The 19,010-nt window shown below is 40.4% G+C and overlaps 1 protein-coding gene across 1 annotated transcript in view; it reads right to left on the bottom strand.

Moving 5' to 3' along the window:
* The window catches only part of Col12a1 (collagen, type XII, alpha 1), a 127,933-nt gene that overhangs the window by 93,846 nt on the left and 15,077 nt on the right, over positions 1–19,010 (bottom strand). Inside the window, exons 8-12 of the mRNA XM_013034114.1 lie at positions 17,753–18,043; positions 16,344–16,946; positions 14,033–14,305; positions 10,703–10,975; positions 8,091–8,363 (exon numbers count right to left, since the gene is read on the bottom strand). Of these exons, the coding sequence (XP_012889568.1) occupies positions 8,091–8,363; positions 10,703–10,975; positions 14,033–14,305; positions 16,344–16,946; positions 17,753–18,043 (1,713 nt within the window). The remainder of the gene's footprint in view (positions 1–8,090; positions 8,364–10,702; positions 10,976–14,032; positions 14,306–16,343; positions 16,947–17,752; positions 18,044–19,010) is intronic.

Genomic DNA, 19,010 nt, shown 5'->3' with positions numbered 1-19,010 from the left:
TTTCCCTTTGCTGGATCAGTATGTTTCCATATGTGCCCTTCTTCTGCATATTCTAAACCTTCATCAGAAAGGGCTTATGTGGAAGAACTCTACTTTGCAAGTGACACAGAATTGAAATGAACTAAACACTGAAAAATGACATTCCAAAACCATATGAGACATCATTCGCTAGAAGGTGGGAACTGTCTTCCAAATTAACGTCAGGGAATTGGCAGTCATTCCAGCTTCTACTTTCCCTGAAAGTTGTACTTCTCCTTCTTTTTCTCTTTACTTCATGCAAAACTGAATTAGTAACATTGTTTATCCCCATGACAACAGACATCAATCTCACAAACACAAGCTAATGATTTCACTAGGAGAAAAATAACCGGAAGAGAATTGTGGTTGAAGAAAAAAATGCATCCACAAAGACATTTCTGAGCTTAACACAAAAAGATACCAGCTCACCAGACATGCATGGGTCCCCATGGATTTTAACCAACTATTTTAAGAAGAGCTATAAATCTAAAACAAAATACTAGTGTAATTATTTTATGTCTGTGTGCCAGTCCTGGGGATTGAACTCAAGGACAAAGCACTCTCTTTTTCTGTTCAAGGCTGGGGCTCTACCACTTGAGCAACAGTTCCACTTCCAACTTTTGGTTGGTTTATTGGAGATAAGAATCTCAGGGACTTTTCTTTCCTGGCTGTCTTCAAACCACCATCCTTAGATCTCTGCCTCCTAGGCAGCTTGGATTACAGGCATGAGCTACCAGCACCTGGCCAGCCCCTGAAGTTTTTAAAAATAAGATCCTGCTTTAGCCAAACATTAGATTACCAAAAAATGAAGCAACTCTGACACATTGTGTGACACACCCAGCAGGTGGCTGAGCAGGTGGCTGGGCTGAGGCCAGGTATACAACCAGCTGAAGCAGGCCAGGAGCTAGCCACGCCACTTCCTAGGCAGCAGAAAACTGTATCAGACCTGACCAGACACAGAGAATTGCCTGGAAAGCCAAAAACAGTCCTGCCTAAAAAATCAGTTGGGTCAGTCTAACTGATGTTAGGCTTTCTAAAAACTTTACATGTACATAATTCCTCTGCAGTTCCTCATTCTTTTCCTTGGCTCCCCCACCCCTTAATTCTTTTTGCTCCTCTCCCCTGAAGCCCTAGTAAGACACTTATTTGGAAAGTAAGTTTGGTCAGGATGAGAAGGAAAAAACCTCCCACTTGCTTTTATCTAGAAACAGGACTCCATCAAAGTGGATAGGTTGCCAGGCATGGTGGTACATGCCTATAATCCCATCTACTTGGGGAAATAAAAGTCAGGGAATCCTGTCTGAAGGCCAGTTCTGGCACAAGTGAGAGTCTCTAGCTGACAAAGCAAACTAAAACCTTAATTCTTGGATGTTCAAGTGATGGAACACTTGCTACAAGGCCCCAAATTCAATTCCAATTACCTAAACAAAAAAATAATGAAGAGACCCAAATAGATCAAAACGTTTGTTGTGCTGATGTTGTGTGGCACTGCTCAATGGCTCCTCTACAATGTGGCTACATTATCACACACAACAAATCACCCTGAAGGTGTGGTAAGATCTCAAGGCTAAGTCCAGCTCTGGTGGCTCATGTCTGTAATACTAGTTACCCAGGAGGTTGAGATCTGAGGATCACAGTTCAAAGCCAGTCCGAGCAGAAGTCTGTGAGACTCTTATCTCCCATAAACTACTCGGAAAATTTTTAGCCAAAGTGGCAATATGGCTTAAATGGTAGAGCACTAGCCTTGAGCACAAAGAGGCTCAGGGACAACATGCAGGCCCTGAGTTCAAGCTCTGGGACAGACAAAACTAAAATAAAAAATCTCAAGGCTGACTGCAAAGTCAAGTCAAGCTCCTCATAACATCCTACATAACACCTAGCCAGTTCTCCCCTTCTTCTCCCCTGTATTGTGTCTAGAAAGGAAATGTCTCTGAGCATATTCTTGTTATTGAATAATTGATTACATTTTCAGATGAATAAGGTTTGGTCCAAGCCAGGCATTTGCTTGTTTTACCACATTATCATTGTTGTCCTCAACCTCAAGAATGCCAGACAGCCCCAGTATTTACAGTGGAGATGATTTGCCTTCTTTTAGTTTGGTTTGACCAGGCTGGATCTGGACAAGCATCATTTCTCTTAGAATATAGAAGGAAAAGTGGTCAAAGTCCCATGCCTGGCTTCTATCCAAACATTACTGTTCTTCAAAGTTGAGGCATAAAACTATGGCAGTGAGCTGGGAGCCTACAGTTCACACCTGTAATACCAGCTACTCAAGAGTCTGAGATTTGAGGATCACAGTTCAAAGCCAGCCCAGGCAGGAAAGTCTATTTGGTAGTTAATCTCCAAGTAACTCCAAAAAAAAAAAAAAAAGAAAAAAGGCAGAGTGGAATTGTGGCACAACTGGTAGAGTGCTAGCCTTAAGTAAGAAAAGCTCAAGGACAGCATCCAAGCCCTGAATTCAAGCCCTAGGACCTCTACCAAAAAAATAAATAAATAAATAAACTATACCAGTGAACCAACCCAGGCTAGTGTGCCCTTTGTGACATTCTTGCTCTGAGTCTAGAGTATCCTCTCCCTCCTTCCCTCCCTAATTTTTCAAACGTTTGTTTGTTCAGATGTTTTAAATGACATCTTTTCTCAATATTTAATCTCATACTTCTTGACTGCTGGACATGTCTGCACTTTGTATATTAGTAATATTAATGTAATCATTTACCCTGGGTAATAGAATTTCTGGCATTTGTTTCAAATAAGTAATGTTGTATGACAACAATATGTATCATTTTTAGTCAAAGCTTTTTAGTCCTAAGCTTTCCTCTATACTCTATTTCATCCTAATACGACACCAGTACAAAGACAAAGAACAACACATAGCAACGTGTGTCTGTCATCCAGTTAAAGAGACAGAATGCTATCCAGGCTTGTAGTCTTGAGTTTCTGTCCATACATCAGATATGATGTAGGCAAGACCATGTTTCCTCGTGACTCCTTGCATGTATCTCTCCTGCTGCCTTGGGATTCATTCAGCCAGGTGTGTTTCTCATAATCTGAACATCCGCAAGAGGTTGATTTATATCCCCCTTTTTTTCCACATCCTAGGCCAAAGAACTAATAACGCCTCATTTAAGTAACTTTCCTATGTTTCCTTAGCCCTTTTCCATTTGCCCTCTGAAAAGCAAATGGCCGTCCAATTCAAATATCATTATAATACAAATTAGCCAAGGATGATAACTGAAAAATTAATCATCGTGAAATGAAACTGAATTTCATCTTATGGATTGTTCCAGCCAGCTTTCACTGACTTTCACATACCACTTTCAAAAATAGAAGTTAAATTGAAAATGTAATGTAAACTCTCTCCTAAGTCAATTTGTCTTTTCCGTAAGAGCTCAGCCTCAAAATCATCCAACTTTCTCCAGTAGACAACAGAAGACCTGCTTCTGTGGAAATCTACTCAATTTCCAACCAATGAATAGAGCTATGCTTGCAAAGGACAAAGTTCACCACTGATAAGTTAATTCAATTACTTTAAGTAGTCATGAAACTCTTAACAGCCCCTTCATAATTAAATTACAGCTCAACTTTGGATCCTGCACACACACACAAAAAAAATTAAGAAGTCTTCCATAATTATTACCCTTCAATTTGATTTTTGACTCTTCTTTGATTGAACAATTAACTCACAGAGCAAGGAACTATGAATTACTGGTCAACAGAGACACTAACGTTTCCAGGCAACTCAAGAGTTTTCTATCCAGAGTGCATGAATTTTCAAATTAAGAGACAGCATCAAGGCTCCGAAGACATAGCGGCCTTGTTCTGCCCATCTTGGAGAAACCCCATGTCACCCAATGTAATGCAGAATTCCTGTGATATGCTAAAAACTTCACTGGAGCAAAATGTCAATTGCATTAGCTTGATGGGATGTGTAGAAAGTCATTCATGGCTGGGACAATGGCAGGTTGCTATGGCAACTGGAACAAAGGAAATTCTGAAAAGTCATACTTTCCATAGCCCAGAAACAATACTTCAAAAAAAATTTTAGAAAGAACCATATTGTTCTCAAACTATTATTTCATTCATTTGTGATTCATCTCCAAATGGAAATGAGCATTATCATTTAGAAGTCTGCAAAAACTGGTTTTCCTGTATGTCTTAAGGGGAGGGGGGGGGCAAATGACATTCACAGGGGTCGTAGGTTTTGCTAATCACTTTGAGTCTGTCTACTTTAAAAACAATACTGGGGGTTAAAAAACAACAACAATGTAATCAAACTAATAGTGTGAGCTGAGATTCCACTGAAGTTTGAGTCTGAAATAGTAATAAACTCTGTCTTTGTGATTCTGCTGCATACAGGCAACAGCCAGCCATGAGCTTCTCCTCTGTGCCAGCGCTAATAAATCTCTCTTCCAGAGACTGGGGAATTTTCTGATCACCGGCTGCATTTCAAAGAAAAAAAAAAGCACTAGGAAACAAATACAAGTTAAGGATAAATGTGGACCATGCTAAGTATTGAGGGGAAAAAAAAAGGAAAGAAAGAAAAAAATGTTTGCTCCTTGAATTGAACACCCTGATACTCTTTAGGTAATATATAAAATTGTCAGCCTGCGGGATCTGCAGGTTGACTCCCTGCCTCTGGATAGAAGAAACATTCCTTTAAGGTCTGCTCTTACCACCTCCTCTGCCGCGAGGAGAACAGATTAGAAAACCAGCAGCCCTCAAGAGCAGTTGCCTGGCGCTGTCTCCCGGCTTTCCACTCCCTGCGTTTACAATCATATCCTACTCCTGTATACGGTATGCGAATTTGGCCGGCTAATATAATAAAATGAAATGGGATAACCAGGGGCAGAAATCTATTATTTTAATTTAGTCACAACTATGCTTTCCCATATTTGTCAAGTTTACCACCCATAACGCAATGGGATAAATATGTTAATAAAACCATAGGCTGGCAGCATTTCTTGGTAATCTTCGCTGTAGAAAGTGTAAGATGACAATTTAGTTTCAAACTAACTATTTTTTTAAGCAAACTGCCTGACCATTTAGCTTTCTTCCTTCTGAAGAAATAAAAAATTGTAGTCTTAAATTTTTAATTTACCTATTGTGTATCTCTCTTACGCATGCAAATCAAGCATGCATACATACTTATATATACATATATAAGTATACATATATAAGTATACATATATAAGTGAATACATATATATATTCACACATGCATACAAGGTAGGAGACTTTTCCATACCATTTGTATAGAGCCATAAACATATAAATAATTTAATCATTTATCTGGCTAGAAAAACCACTGACCAAAAGAATATGCTAACTATGAATCTGTCATGTGAGATTATAGATAGATAGATAGATAGATAGATAGATAGATAGATAGATAGATAGATAGATAGATAGATAGATAGATAGATAGATAGATAGACATATAGAAAGTTTTTGAGGTTCTGGAGTTTGAACTAGGGACCTCCTGCTTTCTAGGCATGTGTTCTACTACTTGACCAATGCCTCTAGCCCATGAGGATATATATACATACATACATATATAGATAGATAGATAGATACACACACACACACACACACACACACACACACACGGCAAGTGAATATCAGAAGGTAAATGTTACAAACAAAACAAATACTAATACATTACTTGTAGGACATTTCCAATAAGGTAAAATGCTCAGGTGACAATGATCAAGATGCAATGTATTCATAAACTGCTTTGTTGAATGTCAAACCCTTTGTATAACTACTTAAGGGTAATAAAAATATTTTAAGCTGAAATACAAATATAATTAATCTCTACACAAATGTAAAAGTTCAACAGTTTAGCCTTAAAACTATCCTATGAACAAATTATGTTGAAAACATACAAAACTTTTAAATAAGTTCTTCTAAACATAAAAAGAAAAGAATAGGGAAGGTGGTTCAACAGTAGAGCACTTGCTTTGCATGCATGAGGCTTGGGTTCGATTCCTCAGCACCACATAAGCAGGAAAAAAAGCCGGAAGTAGCGCTGTGGCTCAAGTAGTAGAATGCTAGCCTTGAGCTGAAGAGCTGAGGGACAGCACCCAGGCCCAGAGTTCAGGCCCCACAACCAGACCCCAAAAAAAAAGAAAAGAATAGCTGGGTGAGAATGACTTACACTTGTAATCCTAGCTACTCAGGAGGCTGAGATCTGAGGATCACAGTTTAAAGCCAGCCCAGGCAGGAAAGACTATGAGACTCTTATCTCCAATTAACCACCAAAAAAGCTGAATTTGGATCTATAAAGTGGTAAAGTGCTATCTTTGATAGAATAAGCTCAGGGATAGCTCCCAGGTCCTGAGTTCAAATTCCAGGGTTGTTAAAAAAAAAAGGTTAAACTTCTCCAATTTTTTGCTCCAGATCCAAAGATCATGTGTTTTCTCACTTGGATCATGTCTGTACACAGACAAGGCCCATTTCTGTCTCATACAGGCAAATTTCCATAGGCAATTAGTATCTCTGAACTACTTACTGAAGCTAATAAGCTACTCCTTCTTGATGATTCTATGTACATATAGTATTTTTCTGTTTCCAAAGAGTTCCATCTATATTCTTTTATTTGATTTCTATACATCCTCTGGGAGGAAGGAGACATCCTTCAGAGATGGGTAGACTGATGCTCAAGAGCAAAGGGTTTATTTCAAGGCCACACAGCTAAACAGCACAACCAAGACTCTTTGTATCAGTATTTCCCACATACAAACACGTACATATATGTACTTAAATCCTCTTCCAAGAAGAGACTTCATTGACTATTAGCATTGAACATGTCTCTTCTGACAATTAACTCTAAAGAACCAAGAAGACAGGTCAGTCCTACTGTTAAGACTTAACTACGTATAACATTAACTTTGACCTTATAATGCAGAACAAAATTTTAAAAGTCACTTCGACCCCACGACCGACAAAAAAAAAAAAAGTCACTTCGAAAAATAGGAGAAACTTGGGCTCCAAGGCTCTCTCCTATTTTCCAAGCATTACTTTTATGCAAAGCAAATGACAAGTACACATCCCTAAAAGTCAGAAAATACTTCCTATCTGGTCCTGAAAACATATGTCCAGTCTCTTCTACCTCTACTTGGTTAACAGACCCATGACTTTGGGAGACCAAACTCTGCATCCAGCCAGGTTCCAGTGACTCACGCCTCATATACTAGCTACACAGGAGGCTGAGATTTGACTATCATAGCCAACCTGGGCAGAAAACTTCATGAGACTCTTAGCTCCAATGAACACCAAAAGAACTGGAAGTGATTCAAAAGGTAGAGCACTAGCCTTGAGTGAGCAAGCTAAGGGACAGTCCAGGCCTAAGTTCAAGCCCCAGTACTGAAATAAACAAATGAACAACAACAAAATCTCTCTTCATCCATAGATATTTAACAAGAATCCTTCTCTCTGAACGTTGCACGTGTTGACCTCCATTAAAGCAATCCAGGCACCACAAACCATTTCTACAGCCTTCCTGTTCTTTCAACTCCCCCGAGATGCTTCTTCCTAATTAAGTATTTTTTGGTTTGGTTTATTTGTTTATTTTTGGTTTTGTTATGGTTTAAACTTGGTGCCTCTTCTTGCTACGCAGGCTCTCTACCACTAGACCCATGACCCCCAGTCCTTTAGTGCTCCGGGGATTTTTTTTTATTTTTAATAGGGTCTTGCCTTTTGCCTGGGCAGCCAGGTCTACAATCCTCCTATTTTCATTTCCCACATAGGCTAGCATGACATGTGCCATGTGACAGCTTTTGACTGGTTGAAATGAAGTCTCACAACTTTTTGTCCAGGTTAGCCTCAAAACAAAGATCCTCCCAACCTCAGTCTCCCTAGTAGCTGGCAATATAGGCATGGGCCACTGTGCTAGTCTACTCAAATTCATCTTTTCTTTTCAATAGCTTATATTATACATCTCTGAATAATAGGCAATCTTATTCACTTTTCAATATAAATCTCTTGTAAGAAAAAGGATCACATTTTAGGCTTCCTAATTTCAGAATCACAGACAAGCTTAAATATTTCCATTACGCATGACAGCACATTACCTTCAAGTGTTGTCCCTTCTCCATAAAGGGCATCTCCAGCCCCAGACGCATACAAGGCCGTCACAGATAAGGTGTATTGTGTCCCCTCCTTCAGGCTCCTCAGCACGGTGGTTGTGGTATCGCCCCTCACCGTGGCCTCTTCTGTGGCCCCTCCTGCCGCTGGGGTATAGGTGACCAAATATTGTTTAACTTTCCCTGGGGCTCCACTCCACGATAATTTCAGACTTGATGTGGTGGGGTCAGAAACTCTCAGGTCTCTCGGATTCCCTCGAACTTCATAAAGAAAGGAAACAACATCAAAACTGATTATTTAATAAAATGACTTTGAAAACACTTTGTTCCTTGACATAAATGAGTTGGATTCTACCAAGTTTTTATCATAGGCGAATTAGTTAATTAATTTAAGGTGAAATAGTTAATTAATTTAATGATAACTGAAACTGTTAACTAGCCAACAATTTTTTTTTTCTGGTACCAGTCCTGGGGCTTGAACTTCGGTCCTGAACACTGTCCTTGAATGTTTCTGTTCTACCCACTTGAGCCACAGCTCCACTTCTGGCCTTTTGGTAGTTTTTAGTGGAGATAAGACTCTCAGGGACTTTCCTGTTTGGGATAACTCAGCTTCCTGAGTAGCTGGGATTACAAGTATGAGCCACTGACACCTGAGTTAACCAGCCACATTTAAGTATCTCTAAACCAGACCCTACCTGCGAGCAGATGCAAAGCAAAAGACATCCAATTCTCTTTCTATGTTCACAAGCGAGAAAACCTTTTGAGTAAAATCTTCCATGTATCCTACTTTTTCTAAAGTTTTTCTAAAAGTGGAGGAAAAATAACTTTCCTTAGAAATCTTGGTAAAGACAATTTACCAGTGTCATACTGTAAACATGTAAACATAACCATCAAGAAATTATGCTGAAAGGGGAAAAAAAGATAAATGGAAATTTTTTTTAAATGGTGCAGCCCCTAGGAAGGAAAAAATGAAGGGAAAAGAAAAGAAAAAAGCTAAGTGAGACCAAGAGTGGACACACATGTAAGAGGCACCCCACATCCTCACAACATGCTATCTGGTAGGTATGATTTCCCTGTGGCTGGGTCACGTGGTCACTGGGGGGGTCCCAGGCACAGAACCCCACTGGCACAGAACCCCCCAGCCAGGCTAACTTCAGGCAAACTAAAATCACAAAGAACTGGGTTATTTTATGGTGTGCAACACAAAAAGGTTAGATTCTCAGATAGGAAAAGACAAGTTCAAGTATTAACTTCCCAATGCAAGAAGAGAAGGAGGAAGGGGGAAGGGAAGGAGGAAGAGAAGAAGAAGGAGAAAGGTGAGGGGGAGGAGGGCTGCCGCAGGAAAGGCCTAGTTGCTGAGCTACAGAGCTAGGCACTGCACTAAACAGTCCTTGAGAATATCTGAGGGTGAGCAGTGAAGCACACAAACCCAGATTCACAACTGTTTAGGTCCATGGCTTAGAGCTGTGATTGAATTTCCTTTGTCTCAATTTTCCTCATAAACAGGGGATGACAATAATAACAAGTTCACAGTCTCTATTTGGAAATGAGGGCTGATGGGATAATATGCAAAGACAATCAATCCATAACTGCTCATTATTGTAGTATGTGTTGGCCATTTTCATTACTATTAAAAAACGCCTTGAGCCAGATGCTAATGGCTTATTGCTATAACCCTAGGTCTCAATAGCCCGAGAACTGGAGATTGAACTTGAACTTGAACTTGTAATTCAAGACCAAGGAAGACAGAAAAGTTTACTTGGCTTCATCTCCAAAATAACCAGCAAAAAAGCACGGTCGAAGGTGTGGCTCAGGCAACAGAAAACCAGCACAGTAAGTTCAAAGCCCTGAGTTCCAAGCCTAGTACCACATACACAAAAGATAAGGAATAAAATGAAAATATTTATTATGTAACTTTCTTAATGAAATAACATATTAAATACTTATTAATGATTTTCAAGTTATCAGAATCAGTCCTGCAAGCCTAAGCACTCCATTGAAATAACTACAAATTAATAGTTAAGATGGTCCAGACAGGCACCAGTGGCTCATGCCTGTAATCCTAGCTATTCAGGAGGCTGAAATCTGAGGATCCAGGTTCAAAGTCAGCCCAGGCAGGAAAGTCAGTGAAATTCTTATCTCCAATTAACCACCAGAAAACCGGAAGTGGAGCTGTGACCCAAAGTGGTTGAGCACTATCCTTGGGGAAAAAAGCTCAGGGACAACTCTCAGGCCCTGGGTTCAAGCCCCACAACCAACACAAACAAACAGAAAAGATCTTCCTAAAAAATAAAATTGAATCGATTCTAATGCTGTCAAGTAGTTTGATTTTGTAATCCCTAGTCATCCTTTAATTTGTACTAAAATATTTGATATAATTGTATTCATAAAAGAATATCTCTGGACCATATCCTGTCAAGTTCTACTGACACAAATAAATGATGTTATATGTAAGTAAAACAATTGGATAGCTTTAACCTAAATCTACCATAGACTAAGAGCCACAGAACACTGAGACCTGTGTGTTGCGATTCATGTTTTCTGGAGAGTTTTAGTGTAACATTTGTGTAACTTTACTATGATTGGCGTATTTCCTCTACCTTCTTCAGTGGCTGCATTTCCGGTCAGGGGAGAGCCAGGTCCCGAGGAGTACTCAGGAATTACAGATATTTCGTATTTTGTGTCTGGCGTCAAGTGGTCCAGCGTTCTCCTTCTCTGATTGGCTGGGGTGGTGACTTCCTTGCTTTCTCCTCCTGTAACTGGTCTGTATTTAATCCGATACCTTAAAACTCTCCCTGGAGCTTGAGTCCAGGTAATTTTAAAACTATCTGTAGTCTCGTCTGTCACTTTTAGGTTTCGAGGTGTACCTTTTACTGAAATAAAAAAATACAAATAACTATGAAAATTCATAAATACAAGCAAGGCCATATTCATATGTGTATGATTAAGCTGATTAACTGTACAGTACACATAGGAGTGAAACTTTATGCTATAACCCCTTTAAATAATAATAGTTTAACGAAGTGAATATAAGGAGGCTGAAACTTGTCTTGAATAGAATCAAGGTTTATAAAGGGAGGGCAGATGAATAGAACAAGAAATGATAGGGCACTACAGTCACAATATTCATATAAAAAATGGAAGAGGAAATTTGCTGAGATGAATGGGGTTAGGACAAGTGTTGGGAAGAATTATGGAAGGAGTGACTGGCTAAGATTGTACACATAAATGGACATGTTAAGTTGAAACCCCTTTCTAGAGCCCTCATATTATTTGATGACAATAAAAAATAAAATGAATATAAATTTGAAATTTTTACTTGACTTTATGTGAAAAATATAAGAACTAGCTTTTGGATGCTAAATTATAACATTTCTTTAACTAAGCTATGAATAGCTTCTTGGCAAGCATCTCCATTACATTTGGCATTCATTCAGCCAGAGGTTAACTTCTGAAACAATCATCTCACCAGTTTTTTATCTGGATGTGGAGATTAGTTGGACCATATTAGTTGGACAGGAAGCATGTGATGCGTATTTAATGAACTCTAGTTAGATGTGAATTTTGAAGTTAAATTACAGTATGAGTAATACATACAGATTCACAGTCAACTATGAAATTTTCATTAAGATTGATGAGGAAGTCAGCTGATGGCTCACTGCTGTAGTCCTAGCTAGCTAGGAGATTGAGCTCTGAGGATCATAGTTCAAAGCCAGCCTTGGCGGGCAGGTCCATGAGACTCTTACCTCCAATTAACCACAAAAAGCCAAAAGCAGAGCTGTGGCTCAAGTGGTAGAGCACTAGCCTTGAGCTAAAGAGCCTCAGGGACAGCGCCCAGGCCCAGAGTTCAAGCCTCAGGACTGGCAAAAAAAAAAAAAAAATACATTCGGCTTTGTGTTTAGTAACCGTGTTTCCATCACCCACTTGTTCAGAGGGCAAGTTGTCTACATTAACGACTCATTCAGGAAAGATCATTGAGTTCTCAAAGAACTGGGTTGAAACTAGAGTACAACATGCCTGTATGTGTACTCTACAATTTTTAAGTTTTTTGTCAATTCAGTGCAGCAATACATTACTCCAAGGTGGATGGAAAAATGCATCTCTCAAGAAAAAAAAAAAATGGAAGTTGGCAGACTCGTGGCCATGATTCAAGTGTGTAGAAAAAGACTAAGTCAGTCCGAATAAATGAGGTGGATAGACTGATGGGTTGGAATCCTGGCTCTGAAACTTAACAGGTATGTGATTTTGAGTTTTGGATTGCTCATCATTAAAACATGATTATTATGACGTCATGGTTGAATGAGATAATCCATTGAGAACATTTAGCACAGCATCTGACAAACAGGGGAAGTAACCTAATAAAGGACTTGAATCAGAAACGTCCTTATTGACAAAGACAGTTGAAATCTCAGATTTCACTACAAAGAATAGAATTGGAAAGACATTACCAAATTATATCATAGAGGTAAAATGACCCAAAACTAAAGCTTATGTGCGATGTGGCCTTTGCTCCTTTCTTCCCTGGGGGAGAGGGGGAAGGGGGGGCAGGAGGGAAGGGCGATTTTAATGTATTTCTTTCCATAATTTTTTTTTTTGGTCAGTCATGGAGGCTGAACTCTGGGCCTAGGCGCTGCCCCTTAGCTTTTCAGCTTAAGGCTAGGGCCCTACCAATTGAGTCACAGCACCACTTCTAGATTTTTTCTGCTTATGTGGTGCTGAGGAATTGAATCCAGGGCCTCAAGCATGGGAAGCAAGCACTCTACCACTGAGCCACCTTCCCAGCTCCATAATTTTATTTTTTATAAAAAAATATTGTGATGAAATATATTGTATATACAGTTAGGCTCCAGTGGCTCACACCTGTAATCCTAGCTACTCAGGAGGCTGAGAGCTGAGGATTGTGGTTTTTAAGTCCAGCCCCAGCAGGAAAGTCTGTGAGAAAACAAACAAAAAACACTCACAGACAGCACTTAAGCCTGAGTTCAAGCTCCAGCATTGAAGAAGGGAGGGGAAAGGAAGGGGAAGGAGGGGAGAAAAGAAGAAGAGGAGGGAGAGGGAGGGGTGAGGAGGAAAGGGAAGGGAAGGGAAGAGAGGGAGGGAGGGAGAAAGGAAGGAAGGAAGGAAGGGAGAAAGGAAGGAAGGAAGGAAGGAAGGAAGGAAGGAAGGAAGGAAGGAAGGAAGGGAAGAGAGGGAGGGAGGGAGAAAGGAAGGAAGGAAGGAAGGGAGAAAGGAAGGAAGGAAGGAAGGAAGGAAGGAAGGAAGGAAGGAAGGAAGGAAGGAAGGAAGGGAAGAAGGAAGTCAGTCTCAAATATACGGTCCAATTAATCTCTACATCCAGATTAAAAAATGGTTATAGGACTGTTTCAGAAATTATTTATCTCTGGCTAGATGAATGCCAAATGTAAGGGAGATGCTTGCTAAGAAGCTGTTCATAGTTTAGGGAGGGTTTAAAGAAGGGGGAAATAGGGCTCGGTGGCTTAAAGTAAGATAATGTCAATATATTTGTAATCAAGGTAAAATTCCTCAGCATATAAAAAGGGTAAAAATACAACTAATTACAGTCAGCAAAATGATTTTTTTAAGCAGCTCCATTTCTGAATTTTGGGATAGTTTATTGGAGATGAAAGTCTCATGAACTTGCCTGACCAAACTTGCTTTGAACCCCAATCCTCAGATCTCTGCCTCCTGAGTAGCTAGGATTCCAGACATCAGAATCCAGCGGTATCCTCTCACTCTCTCTCTCCCTCTCCCACAGTCTAGCACTCCTGCTCTTTCTCTTTTAGCAAAAGGATTTACACCACTGTGTATGCTATACAAAGATGTCAGATGTTACTAGATATGTAAGACGTAATATGGACTACGAAGCAGGTGGGCCTTGGTTGCATAATAAAACACTAGCTGTGAAACTCCATGGTAAGAAGCCATCTTACCTTCTCCTGTGGTCTCCTCCCCAGTTAGGGGTGTGCTGAAGCCATCTTCGTACTCGGCGGTCACGTTCACCAAGTACAGGGTCTCTGGCTTGAGGTTGCTGAGAACAACGCTGGTACTCGAGGCCGGCTCTACTACAGTGGCCTCGTCATCCCCGCTGGCTTCTTTGTATGTGATGTGATAGGAAAACACATTGTCTCCAGCAGGGGACCAATCTGCTTTGATACTGGAAGAAGTCACGTCAGAAAAGCGAAGATCTCTTGGAGGCACATAAGCTATGGAAGAGAAAAAAAGGGGCAATCATTTAAGTTTCTTTAGCTAACAAAGTAAAAATTGATCTCATGGCTACTGATTGCTGTGATGGCATCCACTCATTTGGAAGAGTGGTCACTGAGAGTAAACCTTGTGACTTCCGGGACCAGTGGGAAAAGGCCTCTCATAGCCTTACTAGAAGGTCCTCATCACCTGCCTCCACCAGGCACTACTAAGGTATACTATAGAAGTGTCCAATTACAAGGATTTAAGGACTGGAATCGTGGCTCAAGTGGTAGAGTGCCTGCCAGCAAGTACCAGACCCTAAATTCAAATCCCAATATTACCAAAACAGTAGTAAAATTGAATTTGAATTCAGAACTTATTTGAACAAAATAGCCACAGTAGCACATTTACAAGAACCATCAAAATGTTCTTGCTAATCTCTCACACTTAACTAATAAAGTTTGCTGGCAGATAGGTAGATGTTTCAAACTAAAATTAAGAATATTTTCCCTATCAGAAGGAATATAAATTAACAGCCAGGAAAAGATGATTTTTGCCTATAATCCTAGTTACTCGGGAAGCTGAGATCTGAGGATGAAGGTTCAAAGCCAGCTTAAAACAGGAAAGTCTGTGAGACTCTCATCTCCAATTAACCACTAAAACTTGAGAAGTAGAGGTACGGCTCAAGTAGTAGAACACCAAAAAGTCAGAAAAGGCCAGCAACAACATGAGGATCCAAGTTCAAGTTCTAGTACCTCCTAGACACACACAAAAATGAATATTCATTAATTCAGTCACTGGAAATGACAGTGTTTTAAGGCACGTTGTCCTCAGGGCACACACAATGAAACAGAAGAGATAGGAGAGTGCAAAGTTATTTATCCAATAACTAATAAATTAATAAATAAAAAAGCAGCACCACTGAATGCTAGATGAATAAAAGTGACTGTGCGGGTTGTCAAGGGACTACATCTGTCAGAAAAGGTGCCAGGAGAGCGAGGGTGTAGCTCACTGCACACTGGTAAACAGAATTTAAACACAGGGAGAAAGGAAAATAGGAAACTCCAGATGTGAGAAATCATGCCAAAAACGATCTCTGGAAGAGGAATACATTGAATTAATCAAAGATCCAGGACTATGTTCTGGACACCTCTTGTTCAAAGGGCCAAACTCAGTATCCAACACAAGAAGATACTCATTTAGTTCTCTATGACAAAGATATTAGTACACCTACCGAGAATCTAAGAAGAGAAATATCTCATGACACTTGTGGCTAAACAACTTTTCAGCAGTGAAGAAGTCATAACAGAGTTAAATACGCGAAGTTTGATAGTGTTCAACAACATATGAATGCTACCTTTTCCTGCAAATGAAAAAGAAGCAGCTAGGCGCTAGTGGCTCATGTCTATAATCCTAGCTACTCAAGAGGCTGAGACCTGAGAATTGCAGTTCTAAGCCAGCCTGGACAGATAAGTCTATAAGACTCTTGTCTCCAAGTAACCAGCAAAAACATGCTAGAAGTGGATGTGTGGCTCAAGTGGTAGAGTGTCAACCTTGAGCAAAGATGACAAACAAAAGTGCAAGGCCTTGAGTTCAAGACCCAATACAACAGCAGGAGAAAGGAGGAGGAGGAGACTGGGGGAGGGGACGGGGGAGGAGGAGGAGGAGAGCAAGGAGGAGGAAAAGACCAGGGAGGAGAAGGAGGAGAAGGAAGAAGAGGAGGAAGAGGAAGAGGAGGAGGAGGAGACTAGGAATGAGGAGAAGGAAGAGGAGGAGGAGGAGGAGAAGAAGAAGCAGAGGAGGAGGAGGAAAAGGAGGAGGAAGAGGAGGAGGAGGAAGAAGAAGAAAGAAGATCAAAGGAAGAAGAAATGGGAATGAGATCAAGACAGACATAAGGGAGGAAATGATGGAAAAGGTGGCTATTGAATTGGAACCCCTTTGTACAACTACTTAAAGATTAAGCTAAAAATAAAATGATGACGAGGTACATTCTATAATGTTAGAGCAAGAAGACTGTGGCAAGGAAATAACTTTAACCTCACGAAGTCTACTAACCTTTCTTCTTTATAGCTGCCAATTCCTGCTCAATTCTAAGACAGATAGACTGTGTGAGTTCAAAAGATATCCTCTGAAAGGCATCGAAGTCTTCTACCGTGAACACGTGGGTCTCCGCAGGAGGAGAGGCAATGGCTTCCAATTCCGAGCGCACAGCATCCTTCACACCAACTGCAAAGATTTCAACATCCGAGTTCCTCAGCTTTATAGCAGGATCTCTGAACGCATCCGACGATTTGCCATCAGTGATAAGAATCATGACCTTCGGTACATTGCTTCTTGAACCCTTGTTCGGCACAAATATTTTCTCTCTGACATACGTCATTGCTTTGCCGGTGTTAGTGGAGCCCCCTCGGTAGGGAAAGGTGTTGATGGCTTTAATGATGTCTTCAACTCTGTTATATTCTTTCAACGTGAATTCCGTATGAGGATCCCTGCTGTACTGGACAAGGCTGATCTGGACTCTGTTTGGTGAAATCTCAAAACTTTTTGCAAGAACTTCCAAGAACGCCCTCACTTTCACAAAGTTTGCAATCCCAATGCTGTAGGAACCGTCAACCAAAAACACAATATCTGCTTTTATATCCACACCACGAGAGCACTCTGTGAAGAAAAATTAAATTCCTTAAGCTTTCACAAATCTGCTTCCAACCCACACCTCTGCCTCTCTTAGTAAGCATGGTTCGCCCAAAGAACTGTGGGGGATTTTTTTTAAATAAAGCCTGAAAATGGGGTGTACATACACAATGGAACTTTACTCATTGATCAGGAAGGATGATATCATGTCATTTACAGAGATATAGATGGACCTGGAAAAAATTATGTCAAGCGAAGTAAGTCAGGCCCAGAGAAACAAAGGACATGTGGGAGTTTTTTGTTCCATATGTGGAAGTTAGATTTAATTTATAAATGTATGTGTAAAAATTAGAGTCATATGCATATATACCTGTATATGGCATATACAGGTACACATTCCTGACTGTATAGATGTGCATATATATATTCATATAATATATATATATATACAGGTATATATTTCAGTGCTGGAGTTTGTATATGCAGGAGCATATACAACTAACTTTGAACAACTAACTTACAGTCTGACAGAATGAATACCAGGAAGCTGGAATTAAGGTGTTGGGGGAGAGATCAAGGGGTGGGTAGACAATGGAGATGGGAAGGATGGAGAACACAGTCATACTATTCAATGTACACGTGTAAAAACAGAACCAGGCCCTTGAGGGAGTTGGGGAAAGGAGGGTGGAAGTGGATGTGGACACAAAACCTTGTCCTCTCATCCCTTTGCACCAACACTTAAAGCTAATAATACTAGGAAAGGAAGTCCCACATGGCCTGGCATCCTGTCCAATGGCCCTTTCCAGTATTGCAGATGTAATGACGCGACCCACCCACTTGTACTTTCATGGGCTGGGTCTTCTCCAGGATGGACACGGGCTCGCTGGACGTGAGGCCCTTCATGGCAGACACGCTGATCTGGTACTCAGTGTCTGAAGACAGGTCACGGACGTTGAGCGAGGTGGTCTGAGGCCCCACACTGAGCGCGTGCTGGCGGCTGCCCGGGGCCAGGGGTGTAAGCAGCACTTTGTAGCCGGTCACAGCGCTGGGAGAAGGATCCCAGCGCAGCTTGACGTACTTGGATGACACTTCCAAGGCGACGAGGTTTGAAGGAGGCTCAACAACTAAAACGTTAACAAGGAGACACCGTGATCAACAGCAACGGGATGCAAATCTGCTAATGACGTCTTGAGGTCTGGACGTCAGGGCTAATTCTGCTTATACAACTGTAATAGTGGACATGTCAGAAAGGACTCTGCTTATACAATTGTAATAGTGGACATGTCAGAAAGGACTCGTCTGCTCCCGCCCTCCCCCAGGCCCACGTGGATTGAACGAATAGTGACTAGGACCTGGTTGCTGAAAAGTGTGGCCCAAGGGAAGCATTTGAGCCAGCACCGGAGACTCACACCCCTGCCATCCTAGCTACTCTGGAGGCTGAGGTCTGAGGGTCACATTTCAATGTCATTCTGGGCAGAAAGACCAGAAGAACTTATCTCCTATCTGCCAACAAAAATGCTGGACTAGAGGCATGGTTCAAGCCCAAGTAGACAGAAAAAAAAAAGAAAAGGCTTTAAGAAAAACTAATGATATTAGAATATCTAACTTCTAATGCACTAGACAGAATTTTCATCCTAGTTTTAACATATTACCCATTATCTATATCTTCAAGTCTCAGAGATACTCAAAAAATGTGTTAAATTGATAATTCACTCAATGTCAGCATGCTTTCCTCTTTTAATAATGTCATAAGAAAATGCTATAATGTCATTATATCCTAACTACGATTGTTAAGAAAATACTTCATAACATACCAAGAAAGAGAAAGCAATTCCTAGTTCTTAAATAAGAGATTAGGTTTTTAACTAATTTTAATCCCACTTAATTCAAAATGAAAATAAAGTTCAACTATATTCCAAATGCTACCAAGTAGAAGTATCATAATGGTGTATAACATGTATATTGATATGTATATATCAATAATCTGAATGATTTTGGTCTTTCCTGTAGCACTTGGTCATGCATTTAACAATTAACAAAATAGTTTAACAAATTTCAGACAGATCTCCAAAATGCTATATTTGCCACTGG

This window comes from Dipodomys ordii, unplaced genomic scaffold, assembly GCF_000151885.1.
Source record: "Dipodomys ordii isolate 6190 unplaced genomic scaffold, Dord_2.0 Scaffold182, whole genome shotgun sequence".
NCBI classification, from domain to species: Eukaryota; Metazoa; Chordata; class Mammalia; order Rodentia; family Heteromyidae; genus Dipodomys; species Dipodomys ordii.
The sequence above is the reverse complement of the archived record's forward strand: the minus strand, read 5'-3'. Positions and strand labels throughout refer to the sequence as shown.